Source organism: Gracilinanus agilis, chromosome 5 (assembly GCF_016433145.1).
Source record: "Gracilinanus agilis isolate LMUSP501 chromosome 5, AgileGrace, whole genome shotgun sequence".
Taxonomy (NCBI): Eukaryota; Metazoa; Chordata; class Mammalia; order Didelphimorphia; family Didelphidae; genus Gracilinanus; species Gracilinanus agilis.
Window position 1 is genome coordinate 98,788,145 of NC_058134.1, and position 16,554 is coordinate 98,804,698.

Here is a 16,554-nt window from a genome sequence, read left to right on the forward strand (position 1 = left end):
TGGCTGGAGAGGTTCTTGTCCCTCACAGGCCCTGGTCCTAGACTAGGTAAGAGAAGGGCTTATGATCTTCTTCTTCTTGATGGATGCTTGATGTATATCTCTCAGCCCTATTCAGCAACAGGTGAATTGATTACTTGAGGCAATAAGGCACAGATGCTGGAGTGCAGGTCTATAGGTCTACCCACCCTCACCACCCAGGACCCTTCTTAAGAAATGAGACCCTTCTCAAAACTGAAACCCTGAAGAAATCAGCCCCTGGGTTTTTATAGCGGTGGTAGCAACTGTCTTTTGCCCCTGTCTCATGCCATCTGGGTAAATTCTAAATTCTATAACCGATGGTCTGTCACTCAGGTTGGTCTCCATCTTCTTCCCAGAAGTTGCCTATTACACTTCATATAGTCCACATTCCAGCCAAATGACCTACTTACTGTTCTCTGAAATTGGCATTCCATCTCCTACTCCTAAGTCCTTCTTCACCTAGGTGGAAGACGCTTCTTCCTCACCACTGCTTCTTAGAATCCTGAACTTCTTTCAACACTCAACTCAGATGACACTTTCTCCAGGTGGCCTTCCTTTGAAGGTATTTTCTCCTTCCTCAGAGGACAGTAAAAGGGACTGGATCTGTAATTTCATTGGCACGGAGAACTCTCAGCAAGTAAACTCTCTCTACTAATTCAGGCTGGCACCTTTTCTACAACTCACTCTTAGTTGCCTAAAGAATTGGAAATCAGGGGGCAACTGGGTGGCTCAATGGATTGAGAGCCAGGCCTAGAAATGGGAGGTCCTAGGTTCAAATCTAGCCTCAGACACTTCCTAACTGTGTGACTCTGGGCAAGTCACTTGACCCCCATTGCCTAGTCCTTACCACTCTTCTGCCTTGGAACCAATATAGAGCATTGATTTCAAAATGGAAGGTAAGGATTTAAAAAAAAAAAAAGAATTGGAAATCAAAGGGATGACTCTCAAGTGGGAAATGGCTGAAGAAGTTGTGGTTGTGATATAATATTGTGTTGTAAGAAATGAGTGTATTTTTATAAAATCCAAGATTTAAACTTTTGTTCGAGAAAATTTTCAGGGAAAGAAGCTTGCTAACTCCTTAATCCAGAGAATGAACTGTTTGCAGAAAGATGCCTGAAGAATCTACATTGCATCAAGAAGATCCAGAATGAACTTTTGGGTACAATTGATTGAACTGAAGGGGGTTGAGCAGTTATTTTGAATGTACATTTTTATGCCAAAAGGGGACTGCCCCCAATTGGTTTTTGTCCACGTGCCTAGCAAAACATTGGTTTTGTTTTCTCTCTTCCAATTCCCTCTTATCTCTAACTATTGTAGTTAGAAGATCTTTGTGGGTACAAGATTATGTAAAGTGATCACTTGGGGAGACTAGGCACCTAATGATCATCAGGGGGGATTGTGTAAATGGAATTAGCTCACCCTCATTCATTCTTTAGACTTTAGCCACCAGGAATAATGTCACCCCACCCAACTTAGAATTAAGTGGGGTGGGGGAGGTCTGTGACCCACATATGATAGTGACAAATCAAAAACAAGTGGTTGAGGCTGCCATTTGTCCACGTGAAACTGGAAGTGGACGCATCAAGTGACAAAAACTGCTCTCTTTTAAATATGATGGTAACTTCCTGAGGGGCTTTTTGCCTTTTGAACTTGGCGTTGGAGGAGCTCAGGTGACATCTCAGATTGCTTTCCTTTGAACTGTCACGTGGGTAAGTTAGGCTGACTCTCTTTCCTTTTTCCCTTGGTGTCTCTGGAGACCCTAGCCTCAAGAGGCCTCTCCTCTTAGAGAAGGTCTTGTGGCTAGAAGCCTTGTTTAATTAACCTCTGTGTCCCCTCTGCCAGGACCTCTGAAGTCCTACCTGGTTCGGGCCTCCAGTCCAGGCCACAGTTTCTCTCGTTTTCCTACCTTCAAGCTTCCTAATTGTAAATAAACCACCATTATTTTGGAATCGAGTAATTGATTCCTGGCAATCAAACTTTAAATATCCAGTCCAACCATAATCTTTCCTGTTTTCCCCTGTTACATGAGGGTGTCACGAGTAAAATTCAGCAAACGTAGATAGAGGCATGTTTTCTCCTAGCAATTTAGCAGTTTTATTAGCAGGGGCACTACCTGTTAATAAAGCAGGTCTAAGGACTTGCCTCAGTTTCTAGACAAAGAATTGAAGATGCAACTCCTTTTTTATGGGCATAGAACAAAGAACAAAAAATATGAGAACATCATACAACTGGTTTTAGGGTTGGCAGCTTCAAGGGGATGAGCAATCATGAAGGGTTACATTCAGGGAAGGGGTTTACACGTAGAGAAATGGGATTAGGACCACCCTTCTCTGTTTTAAAGGAATGCCTTAGGAATCTATGGGACCCAATGGCATCAATGGCCATTGATAATGGATCAGGGATAGCAGGCTCACTGGTGACTGGAAATAAGACCACTTTTAATTGGGCAAAAATTAAACTAATGATGAACAGGATGACTTCAGAAAGAGCTGGAAAGATCTATATGAACTGATGCAGAGTGAAATTAAGTAGAATCAGGAGAACATTATACATAGTCACTGAAATATCAGGATTGGGAGACAGGCCTAGAGATAGGAAGTCGAGTCAAATCTTGCCCCAGAAACTTCCTAGCTATGTGACTCTGGGCAAGTCACTTAACCCCCGCTACCTAGCCCTTACTGCTCTTCTGCCTTGGGACCAATAAACAGTATTGATTCTAAGATGGAAGTTAAGGGGTTTTATTTTTGTGGTTTTTTTAAAACCCTTAACCTCTGTGTATTGGCTTATAGGTGGAAGAGTGGTAAGGGTGGGCAATGGAGGTCAAGTGACTTGCCCAGGGTCACACAGCTGGGAAGTGTCTGAGGCCGGATTTGAACGTAGGACCTCCTGTCTCTAGGTCTGACTCTCAATCCACTGAGCTACCCAGCTGCCCAAGGGGTTTTATTTTTAAAAGTAATAAGGAGAAAAAATTTTGGCATCTGTGAGAGAGGAAGGCTGAACTTTTGAATTCATGCTTCCTCACTCAGTAACAAAGAAGAGGCCTTTAGGCTTGTCACATAGAATACAAAATATAGTTACAGAATAAAATCAATTACACAGTGAAATAAAATATAAACTCCAAGATCAATAATTCTCACAAGAAGATGGTTTCAGAAAAACCTGGGAAAATGTGAACTGATACATAGTGATGTGAGCCAGCACCAAGTGGCCATTACACAGTCACAGCAATACTTTAACAAAAAAAGACTGTGAAAGACTTAGTTACTCTGATCAATACAATGACCTGAGACAATTCCAAAGGACTAGTGATAAAAAAAATATATATATATGCTATCCGATCCCAGGGAGATAACTGATGAACTCTTGAGTGCAGATTAAAGCATATTTTTATACTTCATTTTTCTTACCTTTTTTTGGTAGTATGGCTAATATGGAAATGTTTTACATGATTTCATATGTAGAACGGATATCCCATTTTTTGACCTTTCAATGGGTACGGTAAGAAATGGAGGGAGAGAAATTAGACCTCAAATTGTTTTTTTAAGAATTTAATATCTTTAAAAAATGGAAAAAAGTTTTCCAGTACACTCCCAGGACCTGTCCAGCTCTACCTACTGAGAGGACAATTTGCTCAAGGTCAGCTAATATTAGAGGTAGAATTTGAATTCAGATCTTCCTGGCTTTAAGCCTAGATCTCTATTATACCAGACTGCCTCTCTTCCTCAAATTACCTCCTATTTAATTATTCATGTACATACTGTAGCCTCCAATAGAATGTGAGCTCCTTGAGGTCAGGAAATGTTTTTGCATTTCTCCTTAGCACTTAGCACAATACCTGACACATGGTAGGCACTCAGAAAATACTTGTTAGAGTGTTGATTTGGCCAAAAAAACCCAACAACAACCAGTTCTGAATATATTGCAAAACATAGGAACATGTCCCAGTGAATAGATATATTCTTCCCCTTCACAGAGAGATAACAAGGGCAAAAGAATACTCAGGTGAGCCGAGATCATTTTATCAACTGTTTTTGTTTCACTATTTTCTTTGTTACAAGAAGGAACTCCCTAGTGGGGAAAGAATAATATCCAGAAAAGACTGATTTTTTAAAAAAAAGGTATCAGTAAAATGATTCATATCCAGATTTATTAAACATTCATAACATCCACTGCAATAATAATCATTGATCTCTACTATGTACAAGGGAGCCGACATAGGGCACTGGGTGAGCAAAGTTCTGTCTGCCATACCCTTCCAACACAGTCTGCTCATGACTTCTCCTGAATTTCTGGGAAGGAGGAGGGAGAACAGCCTACACCTTCCCCAGGGAGAGATGTCAGGTTCTTCCCCTAGGCCAGCCACTAGAAAACTGCTGCTCTATCAGCTGCTACTGCTATCCTACCCACCCTACTCCACTTGGGCTGTAGCATTTACACCTCCCACAATGTTCCCTTCTCCTTAGCCTACACTTAGAAGATGGGAAGCTAGGAGGGACCAGGAGAGGTCCTCAAGCACAGGCTACAATGCTGCCAGCAAACATCTTGATTTATCCATCAATCATAGATCACTAAACAAAATGGGAGCTAAATGCAATTAATTTAGCTCAGGACAACACAGATCCAGGGGCCAAGTGCAGGGAATCTAAGAGCAGAGGGATGTTCTTGGAGTATGGGTTTAGGGAAGGGAGTGGAAAGCTGGTCAACATCAGAACCAGAAAATGTGGACAACATTCAAATATTCCATAAATGCCCTTTAAGTGACAAATAATTAATTTCAAGTAAATAAGCAAACCAACAAACAAATAAGAGGACCAAACTCCTTTAGGAGTGCGCTTGGTTGAGGAAAGGACACTGACCTGGGGAGCTAGGTGCTCTGAGTCGTATCCTTAGACCTGTCAAAAACTGGATGTTCATCCAATCAAGTCACAAGTCTGACTTCTTTAGGTCAGCTTCTTTGTTTTCAAAATGAGGAAAAGGAACTAGATAATGAGTAAGAGCACTCACAAAGTGCTATCTTTCCTAGTATGAATTATCCCCTCGGGAAGCTCAATGCTGTTCCAGGTCTCTATTGCTCAGAACATAAAAAGATCAAGTGACCAATCTCAGGAAGTAGAAGTTACCTACGGTTCAGAAACAGAAACATCCCTCTGCTTGGTGGCAGGGGGATGTGCTTTCTCAAGGATGTAACCAAGAGCTTCTCCAAGATTTTCAGGTAAGGGGTGTGAATATGGGATTAACTCTCCCCTGCCCATTTAATCACCAGAAGTGTATTCACTCCACTTATCCTTAAGTGGGGGAGGTATGTGACCCACATGTGTGATAGTGGATGACAAATCAGAATTGACTAACTACCCCCTGGGCAGTCCTAAGCAAAGCTTTAGCTGTAATTAGTCCACGTAAAGTGGAAGGAAGACACAGGAAGTGATGAAAAAATGGTCTTTAAAAGTGGCAAGAACTTCCTATGAGGGGGTCTTTTCACCTTCAACTTTACCCTGGAGGACCTTGGACTACTTTTCTATTTTCCCTTAGAATTAGCACATGGGTGAGTGAAAAAGGCTGACTTCCTTTTCCTGGTTTTCCTGGAGTTACTGGGCTCTGGAGAGGCCCCTCCCCCCCCTTTGAGGAGGCTTTGTGGCTAAAACCCTTGTTTAATTTACCTCTGGGCCCCCTTTGCTAGAGCCTCTTAAGCCCTGCCTAGTTTGGACCAAGCCAGAGTAAAGCTCTCTGATTTTCTTATTTTCACTCTTTCTCCTTTTTTAAATAAACTACCATAAAAAAATCATTTGGAATTGAGTAATAATTCCTGGCAACCACACTCTTATAAATTTAGTGAAACTCTTTAATATTTTACATTCTGGCCCTTACAGGGGGAGGGAAAGTAGCACCTAAGATATTCAGTGTCAACTCCAGGCATTTTATTATATCTATATAGGTCATCAGCAATCAGCTGGAAGGATCAAAGATTCTGGGATGGAAAAGATTCTTGGAGCTCCACTGCCCTTACTTTAAAAAGGAGGACACTGGCTCAGAAAGCTAAGATGACTTCCCTGTGGTAACATAAGAAGTCACCAGAAGAGCCAAAAGTTACCTTCCAATCCAGCCAGGTCTCAGATTCTAAATTCAGTGCTCTTTCCACTGTTGTTGTTGTTCAATTGTTTCAGTCACGTCTGATTCTGTGATGCCACTTGGGGTTTTCTTGGCAAACATACTGTAATTTCTTTCTCCAGTACATTTTACAGATGAAGAAACTGAGGCAAATGGGATTAAGAGACTTGCCCAGAGTCACACACTAGTAAGTGTTTGAAGCCAGATTTGAACACAGGAAGATGAGTCTTCAGGACATCAGGCCCACCACTCTATCCACAGCACCCCCTAGCTGCCCCTTTTTACTGTACCATGCAATTATTTACAAGTTGTAATGGAAACATTCTCAAGTTTTCACCATCTTCCATTTTGTCTCTCTAGCCAGTTCGTGGGGGAGCAGAGAACTCAAGATCATGTCTTCTATATCCTCCAACTTCCCAATTTTAGGGTTCAGCAGTCCATTCAAGGAACTGGGATGGCAGACCAATAGGATAGTCAGCATCTATCTGATCTGGATGAAAGGGAACTGAATGTTTTCAAAAACTCATTGGCTAATGATTAAGAAATAACTATGAGCAGAAAAGTGTGTTGAAGGAAACCCAACTGTTTCGTTGTTGTTTTCACACTATAAATTAAGAAATAAAAAACTTCTGATTCCCTTTCATCTCAGTTTCCAATTTTATTCTAGGCTTTTACTCTTTGCCAAAAAATGAGCAAGTTCACTTGATTAGCAGACCAAGGTATACGTGATAATTATACTTATACTTTCCTTAGCAAAGTGACTTTAGCTCTAAAAAGAACATTAATGATTATTTCACATAATTCAGTTTTTACACCAAACCTAGGCTTTTCCAAAAAAGAAAAGAAAGTCACAAATCCATCCCTACCCCATTCCCATGGCTTGCAATGTCCATAAATTTTACATCAAAGTACATCACAGAATCATAAAAGGAAAATAAAAGGTAGTGTTGGAAGGGATCTCAATGCAACTTCCTTATTTTACGCATAAGGAAAAGTGAGGCTTAAACAGGTTATGACTTGTGCAGGAATATTTCAGGTCTCCACACTCAGGATCCAAAGTACTCTCTAAACAATACCACCTCTTAACCAATAAACTCAATCCCAGGCCCTGGGAATATTGGACTGACTCAACAGGGTCCCACCTTTGGGTTAGGAAGGGTCTCTGCACTCAGTAGAATTTGTAGAAAGAAACATCACACATTTGGTTGAGGGACTAAGTATGACTGGAGAGAAGCAGGGAGGGAGTGCTAGAAGCCAAGAATCCTTTCACTCTTGCCTGGTAAAGAATCCCCCTCCCTTGGGGCCCAGGCCTCCCAAGGAAGAGGCAATTTCCTAGAATTTGGCTGGGCTCCGGATCAAGTCCAATAGGAAGGTCTGAGTTTGAGTGACCAAGTTGAAGGGATGAACGAGTAATACCAAGAACACAGGGATGCAGAAATGTGAGGGCCATCAGGGTTGACTGGGCCTGAAATCAACAGAAGGGCAAGAGGACTGAAGAAGCTGAAAAGACAAAGACAAAAATAGGTATATAGACGTGTGCTTGTTGGTTCTCAAAGCAGTAAAGACAACTGCATTCCTCTCCCATCACCCCTCCCCACCCACCTGTCTCAGGTGCTTCCCTTTCCCAGGTGTTAAAATATTGTGTCTCTTTTCCCACCTCCCACACCATCCATCCTAGGAGAGGAAGCATAAAAGGGGAGCCCTCTGCACCCAAGGTCCAGGGACCTGGAATAGAGCCCCCCTCTGTTATCTAGTGTGCTTTCTTGCTCTCAGAACCCCGTAGGGACCTGCCATTAAAAATCCTTCTCTTCCTTTATTAAGATATACATATCTCAATAACAATAACAAATGTTATTGAGCAACTAACATATGCTAGGTTCTGTGTAAGATGCTAGGGACACAAAGGCAAAATCAAAGAGTCCAAGCTCTTGGGGTGCTTATATCCTACCCTGGGGATACAACATGTTGATAAGTGAATAGAAAATCAATACAAATGAATGCAAATTAATTTCCTTCTCTAGTGTAGGGAGGGGAGGGAAGGAGGGAGGAAGATACCTGGGACTTTAATGTAACAAATTAATTTCTAAAAAATTAATTTCAAGAAAGTACTAATAACTGAGAAGGGGAGAGATTGGAGAAGAGGAGGAAAGGTTTCATGTAGGAGGTTGTGCCTGAGCTGTGCTGGGGAAGAAGTTGAGGAGTGAGGAGGTGGAGGTAGGGAGAAAGTGAATCCCAGATATGGAACATTTGTTCTAAGGCAAAAGAAGAGAGGGGAAGGAAATCAGGTAGCAGGGAGCAGCTAGGTGGCTCAGTAGATAGAGCACCAGGTCTAGAGATGGGAGGTCCTGGATTCAAATGTGACCTCAGATTCTTCCGAGCTTTGTGACCCTGGGCAAGTTACTTAACCCCCCCTTGCCTAGCCCATCCGGCTCTTCTGCCTTGAAACCAATATTTATTGATACTAAGACAGAAGGTCAAGGTTTTGGGTTTTTTTTTTTTGTTTTTTTTTTTTCAAATATCCAACATATAGAGGATGAACTGGAAAGGAAAGAAACCGGTAACAGGAAGCCTAGTTAGGAAACTGAACATTAGTTCAATTAGACTGGACATTAGTTCAGAAATCACAAAAGTCTGAAATAAGATGGCAATTTGAGGGGTGAGAAAAGGGGAATATAAAGATGCAAAAAAAAGTTCCCAGCATGGGTGCCACCTACTCTTTACTTGAGATCCTCCTCTCCTCAAATGTTCCCAAGAGTGCCTGCTCTGGACTTCTCCTTCACCTCCAATCACACTGTTCCCTGCCTCAGCGTCAATTCTAGTCACTCCTTTACGACAGGTAGTCACTTGGTTCAAATATATTTTTGTTCTTAAAGTGACCTGGAGATCGCTAAACTCTATGTACATGTTGCATTCCCAGTCTGACCATGAGCTCCTTAAGGAGAGGGCCAGTGCTGTTCTTTCTCCTCCTGCCCTCAGCACACAGTACCTTGGGTGTATGGTTGTGGAACTGGGTTGCCTAGACCAGAGTCCCTGAAAGTCTCAGAAAGCAGGGCTCAAACAGGGCTGTGCTGGAGCCAGCTCACACCGGCTCTTGGGAGGTAAGAGCATTTGTACTTCTAAAAGCAGTAAATGCTACAAATCACAGCTGGATTTGCTTTGTTGATTGCCTAAGTTTAATCCAGTGATAGAGGAAATGCTAATAATGCAGACTGAACTTAAAAATAAGTCCTGCTTTTTAGAAAGTTAGTTTACCAGCACATCCCCCAGGTTCCTCAAGTCTACTCTAAACAGTACAGAATCCTGCCAAGGCGTTGAGGCTAGGCAGTCCCTCTGGCATGAGCCATTCCAGACAGCCTAAGGCCAACTCTGAGAAAGACTGTCTAGGCTACTCCTCCCCACCTCTACCACTCCCTAGCTCCTACGTCTCCCAAACCTATACTTCTAGTTTGCCAGACGCCTGGGATACTCAGCGCTAGGAGGGCTAGAATTTTTGTTGACCTTGCAGTTAAGCAATCCAAATGGAAATGCTTCTCTAGTGACTGCCTTAACCTCACACTTCCGGCTACGGAGTTATTGTAAGGGGTTCACAAATTCTAGTGCACACCATGCACTGCCATTCTGAGCTTTCTTTAGCTCCAAAAAAATGTGCAGTGTGAATTAATTACTATCATGTGAAGGATAGCTGAGAAATGTTTTGATGTTTTAAAAAAGGGATTCTTATACTAAAAAGAAACCATTGGGAACCCACCCACTGGAGGGTCTCCTACAAAAAAGGGACTTCCTTCCCCATGGATCAAAGAGCAGTGTTTTAGGGGTATCTGCCTTCTTTGCCTAGGGAAGGGGAGGGAGAAGCACTGAAAGGTCTCCTAGTAATCGCCTACCCTAGTAGTACCTGGGGCAGGGGATGATGGCTGGTCACTCCCACACGAAATTGATATACCAGATGGTCTCATTCTTCAGCAGCGGCCCAAACAGAGGATTCAGCTGGGCCAGGATGGTCACCAGCCAGCTACCAGAGACAAAGACGAGAGGATGAGTTTGAAAGGGGTCCGAATCCCACCCTGAACCTCGGACAAACGAGTTTATCTAGCCTGAATCTCCCCATGCAAAGACTAGGCTGCTGCTCTCCTGTCCGTCATTACAGTGTGTGCTTTGGGTTACTATCTTCCAGGAATGAGAATGGGTCACATGGAACTGAGTACCGTGTACCGCCGATCTGCCCCATGACTGAGCACATGTGTTTATAGTTGTGGGAACAGCCTCCATCCATAAATCACTGCTCTCCTTGCATGGATAACTGGTCCACAGGCCAAACCCAATCAAGACTTTGGTCACATCCATGCCAGCACTGGCCAGATGAACCTAATAATCCAGAAAGGACTTCATAGTTCTTGGCCATCTTTGGTGATCTGAAAACAAAATTGAACTTACAAACTTGAGCTCCAGGCATGAAACTGAACTTAGACTCAGCTCTACCCCCAAGTGATCATGTGTCATTGGATAGTCATTCACCAAATGTTTACTGAGTGCCTAAAATGCTGCCTGCCACTAAGCCAGTTTCTGGACATACAAAAACAAAAATGAAAGATTATATTAAACCACTTCCTTTCCTGGGGCCTCAGTTTCTTCAACTATAAAAAGAAGGGATTGGACCAGATGCTCTTTAAAGCTCTACATTTGGGACAGTGAGGTGGCTCAGTGGATAGAGTGCCAGACCTAGACTCAGTAGAATTTGGTTCAAATCTGGCCTTTGACACTTCCTCATTGTGTGACCCTAGATAAGTCAACTAACCCCAAACTGCCTAGCCTTTATGGCTCTTCTGCCTTGGAACCAACACTTGCATCTATTCTAGGACACAAGGTAAGGCTTTTTCAAAAATAAAGTTTTATAATTATAATTCTTCAGCTGGAGTACAAACAGAGAGTTCAGCTGAGCAAGCTGGTGATGAGTTATCTACTGTAATAAAGAAACGATAGCTCTCCATTTTTTGTAGACTTGGGGGAAAAAAGGCTGTTGCTGGAAATTTGGGGGATTAGGGCTGAGACTAGGAGTTCATCCTTCCACTCTATCCTATTAAATCAAGTTAGGTTTCCTAGAGGAAAGAAATAATAAAAGCTCTTTATAGTTTACTACTTCTCAACCTTGGGAGATAGGTAATGTTTTGTTGTTTTTGTTTTATATTCTTACTTTCTGTCTTAGTAAAATATATTTGAACCCGAGACCTCCCAACTCCAGCAATGGTTCTCTATCCACTGTACCACCTAGCTGCCCCACTTTCATAATGTTTTAAATGCTCGACAGAAGTGAGTTGGAAGTTTGACAGAGTTGGGGATGTGGGGAAGGGCAGATCAAGAAAAGAAAGGGCTTGGGGCGTTCAATTCCTGGAGAATTACTTACAACAAATAACAGCAGACGGCAGTGGTGATCAACATGGTAATGATGACCCTGCAATGAGAGAGAGGAGAGGTCAGAACTGACAGAAACAGATCAAGGTCGACTTGGAAAGAGAGGGGATTCAAGAGCCTTGGCGCCAGCCTCTTTCCCCACTGCAGCCCACCTGTCAGAGAGGGCCTGGAAACAGCAGAGGTGGAGCAGAGATGTCCAAAGGAAGACTTAAAGCTGAGAAATGATTTGTAAACCTGTAGAAGGGAGAGCCAGCTCCAGAGTTCAGAATTTAAAGAGAAAAAGGCCATAGAAATAAGAGGCCAGGCAGGAATCCAGAAGATATGTAAGGAAATAGGGGGAGCAGAAGAGATACATGAAGTACAGTGAATTATTTTGTCACAATCCCAACCAGCTATTTTTGATGTCTACATGGGACAAAAGAAAGAGGCCCTTAAGACTCATCAAGAGAGATTTTACTCACATTAGAGAAAAAACTTCAGGTCTGTCTGTCAAAAAACATTTATTAGAGGGGGCAGCTGGGGAGCTCAGTGGATTGAGAGCCAGGCCTAGAGATGGGAGGTCCTGGGTTCAAACCTGGCCTCAGACACTTCCCAGCCGTGTGACCCTGGGCAAGTCACTTGACGCCCATTACCTACCCTTACCACTCTTCTGCCTTGGAGCCAATACACAGTATTGACTCCAAGACGGAAGGTAAGGGTTTAAAAAAAAATACACATTTATTAGTCTATAATATACCAGGCCCTATACTGAAAAATTCTAGAAGGCAAAGGTGATTTGGCCCTGAAATAGGTTACAATGAACTGGGGAATCTTCCACTTCGTAGGAAATTGGTTCACGAAGAGTTTTTCTAACAGCTCTGTGAAAAAGGAAAGGTAGGTGTTAAAAATAAGAAAACTGAAGCCCAGGGAGTGTCACCTTCTCCAAAGCAAGTACTATATAATTTTTCATTTTTCTATCCCAAATGATTATACTATGGTACCTTGAACATCGTCACTTACTTAGCATCTGTCAAGTTGAAATGCCTCACACAAGATCACAGAGCTAGCAAAGCAATGACAAAGCTGGGTCATCTCCATTACGCTATGCTGCCTAAAAGGAGAGTCCCAAGAGAGTTCTCTTGGTCTGGTTGGAGGTGAGAGATGGATCTTCCGGTAGCCTTCTCTTTATTCAGCTCCCCACCTCTCCAGTAAACAGTAGCTTTACAGAAGAATGGCTCATTCTGACTGCTTGTTCTCTTAAATCTTACAGCAGTGACAATCCAACAAGGAGTTAGCAACTTAGTTGTGGGCAATTTGAGGTGGGTTTTTTTTTTTCATTCTTTTTATTGTTGTTGCTTTCTTTTTTTTAAACTTTTACTTTTTGTCTAAGAAACTAAGTGTCCATTTCAAGGCATAAGAGCAGTAAGGGCTAGGCAACTAGGGTGAAATGACTTGCCCAGGGTCACATAGCTAAGAGGTATCTACTGAGCCACCTAGCTGTCATAGCTGTTCTGTTGTTGCTGCTGCTGTTGTTTTAACTCTTACTTTCTGTTTTACTAACATCTCTTAAGACTCATCACTTTATCCTGTTTGCCTCAGTTTCCTCATCTGTAAAATGAGCTAGGGAACAAAAGGGAAAACCGCTCCACTACATTGCCAAGAAAATGGGAAATGGGGCCACCAAAAGTTGGACACGACCAAAGAACCCAACAAAACTTTTATCTCCTAAGCCTGGCATTCTCCAATGAACTGTAAGCTCCTCTTGGGCAGGTTATCCTGTCTTTCAGTTCTCAGACGCTTCCTAGGTGCAGAGCACAATATGAGGCGCTGAGACCTTCACCACAGACTTTAGAGCGGGCATGGCACCTGCCTGCAGAGACCTGACAGAAGAGACCACCTTTTCCTTCGAATCCATCTCTACAGTTCGTAAGCCAGGGATGGGGGCACAGCACCAATTCAACAAATAACAGCTGGAGTGAAGAAACAGCGCGGAGGTGGGGGCACGTAATGGGAAAGGGGAGCTGGTAGGGGAGGGGGAAGGATTTTCAATGAAAAGATGGCCTGGTGATGGGCAGGTAAGAGCAAGCACCATGCTTAAAGGGACCGGGGACAAGGTAGGCGACAAGGTAGTCCTTACTCGTGAGGGCTGCGGGGCGGCGGGAGGGCGGGGCGACGGGGCTTCTCTTACCCGCGGTTGGGTCCTTTGGGCACGAACCAGGGCCCGGCAATACCGATAAGGCCCCAAAAGGTGGTGAAAATAACCATGGGGACAGCGAAAGAATGAGCTGTCATAGCTGAGCCGGGCTGGAACGTTCGGACCACTGGATGGAATGTTCGGAGACGAATAATAACGTCGGAGGCCGGGAATGCAACGCTCAGAGCCTGGGTCAAAGGCCCGGCAGTGGCAAACCGAACCGCTGCGTCAGATTTCTCCGCCTAGGATTAAGCGGACAAATTTAGGTAAGCTGAGAGCCCGCAAACGGAAGCCTGCGGAAGCATGCGCAGTAGCCTCCCTCAGCCTCAGGCTGGGTGGGGCCAGGAGGTTTTTAGGACCCAGCAGGATTCCCTTCTTCCCCAAATGCTCGCTCCGGTTTCTAAACGCAACCTTGACGGGGATCGAGCACATAAAAACCCAAGTCAGCGATTCCTTGAAATCTAGGAATTGTGCGTTTTGTATGAGACAGAAAGGGTTAAAAACAGTCGGTGTCGTCTTCTCCAGTTATAATTAAATTACTTCACCTTTTCTTTCTCCTTTTCACAGAAATCACGGAATGTTCTAGCTAGAGGCGAGCTCAAATATCATCTTCTCGGACGCTCTCATTTTGCAGACAAGGAAACTGAGAGATGGAGAGATGACTTGCCCTACCTGTTGTTGCACAAGCTATAGGTAGAAAGAGTACCGGATTTGGACAGAAGATTTAGGTTCGACTCCCAGTTTTACTACGTGGGCAAGATATTTCACCTTTCTAGGTCTCAGTGTCCTCATCTATGAAACGAATAGATTGGACTAGAGCCGGTGATACTACGATAAGTGATAGAAGTTGGAATCGAACTCAGGTCTTCTGCTATCCTAGTTGGTGCTCTCTCACCAACATGCCAGCTTTCTCTGTTCGGCTATCATTTCAAAATTAATTAACGAATAACAAAATTTATTAGTAGCCTATTTTGTGTAGATCACTGTGCTAGGCTCTAGTGGAAATAAAACATTTTAGATTAAACATGACCCCATGGTTCACTTGCAGTCTAGGAGATGAATAAGACATAAGCACTTCTAACTATGATTCACAATATTACATAGGATCATTAGTTTATAAAAACAAATCACCTCGTAGCCTTGGAGAAGGAAAGTTTTTGCCAAAAGAGGATGGGCGGTGCCGGATGGGCGTCAGCTGAAGGCTTCTTGGGAGAGGAAAGGTTTGAATTGAATTTTTAAAGGTCTGTAGCTGTTGCAAAGGGAGAAATGTGAGGGACAGTATGAAGATCAGCCTCTAGCCCTCCCAACCTCTTTTTACTTTTTGGTACCTGACTGTCTAGACGACCCCAGCTGCAGAAGCAAACCAGCCATTCAAATTAACCCTCAGGCTTTTTCTAGGGGGACCGACCAATAGCTCTAGTCTTTTGCTGAGAAAAGTACAGAGACAGATTTTGCCGCGCTCTAAGAGACGTCTTAGTGTCTCACATCCTTTCCTCTCAAGTCCGAGAGGACTTTTAGCCATTTCACACTAGCCCGAGGGCTCAGAGGTGTGGTAAATCGGAAGATGGATGGCCAGTGGGTGTGGGAGTCTCGGGGCCGGGAGCCAAGTACTACAAGTCCCACAAGCCACCGGGGAAGAAAGAAGGTGGTGGCAATAGGCGGGAGTCTCCCAGGTCTCCCGACAGGCACAGCCTATTGGTCCACTCCAGAGTAAGTGAATAAAGAAGCCGAATCTCACCTCTTGCAAGCGAGATGTTCTTAAATTCGGTCTCCTCCAGCATCTCCTAGTCTGGTCTCGGATTGGATCTCCACCCCTCCCGACCCAACCCTGCTACTCTCCGCCAGCTGAACCCTTCCCTCCTGCTGGCTGCTTTCCTTCTTCCTCTCCCTCCTCCTGCTTTCTTTGTCTTTCAGCCTCTCCATCACCATCCCATTCCACCCCGAATTCGTGCGGTGCGTGAAGCTTTCCCATCCAGCTCGGCCTGGAGCCGAGACAGGCCAGGATCCAGGCGGTATCGCCAGCCGCCTGCCTCCAGTGGCACGAGCTTCCACTGTCCCAGCTGCATCACATGCAGGAGAGCCCTAGCCCAGAGCCCGTCTGGGGCCAGAGCGCAACCCGGGTGCCCAAAAGGCTCTCTCTGCAGGTAGGATTTCCTGACCAACCTTAAGGGCAGTCCTGGGCCCACGAGAAGGCCCGGCTTGAAAAGAGAGGCGACCCAGACCAGCTGGTGCCTGGGCCCTTCATCTCTCTGCCTAGCCCAGTTCTCTTCGGGGGAGGGGTCTGTCCTGGGACTGAGGCTGAGGCTTCATGTCCATTCGGGTGGCAGAGAACCTGCAGGGTGAGAGGAATGAGTACAGTACAAACTCTATCCTCTGGACCTTGGGGAACTGGGATCCATCCTCCACTAATATAGATTGTACCAGGCTGATGAGATTGGAATGTGATGGAAAAGATGGTTAGGAGTGAGGGCTTGTGGGGTGAGAAAAGAAACACACCACTGAACTGGCTTCATAGGATCCTGGGGTGGCCTTTTCCTTGACAATTTTATAACCCACACCAGATTATAGGGTATTCCAGGCCACTGTATCCTGAAGATGACTCCAAGAAATCATAGAAGCTCCGGGGAGTAGATGGTCATCCATGTAATGAAGCTCTCCTTATATCCCAAACACAGTCTAAGCTGGAAAGCTTCATCTGAAGCCCAAAGGGAATTGAATTCCCTCTTTTCTAGGGCTACTTCCCAGGTAGTTAGGATTTGAAAACCATGAGTAGACAGGATAGTCTAGGTGGCCCTGAATATGGTGGTCCCTACTGATCTATTTCTCTATACTGCCCTTTGCAAATATGTGTT

At 44.1% G+C, this 16,554-nt stretch overlaps 1 protein-coding gene across 1 annotated transcript; it reads right to left on the reverse strand.

Annotated features, from left to right (window-relative positions):
* Positions 1 to 6,761: 6,761 nt before the first annotated feature.
* Positions 6,762 to 13,952, reverse strand: ATP6V0E2 (ATPase H+ transporting V0 subunit e2). Its single transcript, XM_044677461.1, has 4 exons — positions 13,697 to 13,952; positions 11,522 to 11,569; positions 10,016 to 10,132; positions 6,762 to 7,623 (listed from the first exon to the last, which is right to left on the reverse strand). The coding sequence occupies exons 1-3, from the start codon at positions 13,798 to 13,800 to the stop codon at positions 10,039 to 10,041; spliced, it is 246 nt and encodes an 81-aa protein (XP_044533396.1). The 5' UTR covers positions 13,801 to 13,952; the 3' UTR covers positions 6,762 to 7,623; positions 10,016 to 10,038.
* Between the last annotated feature and the right edge of the window lie 2,602 nt (positions 13,953 to 16,554).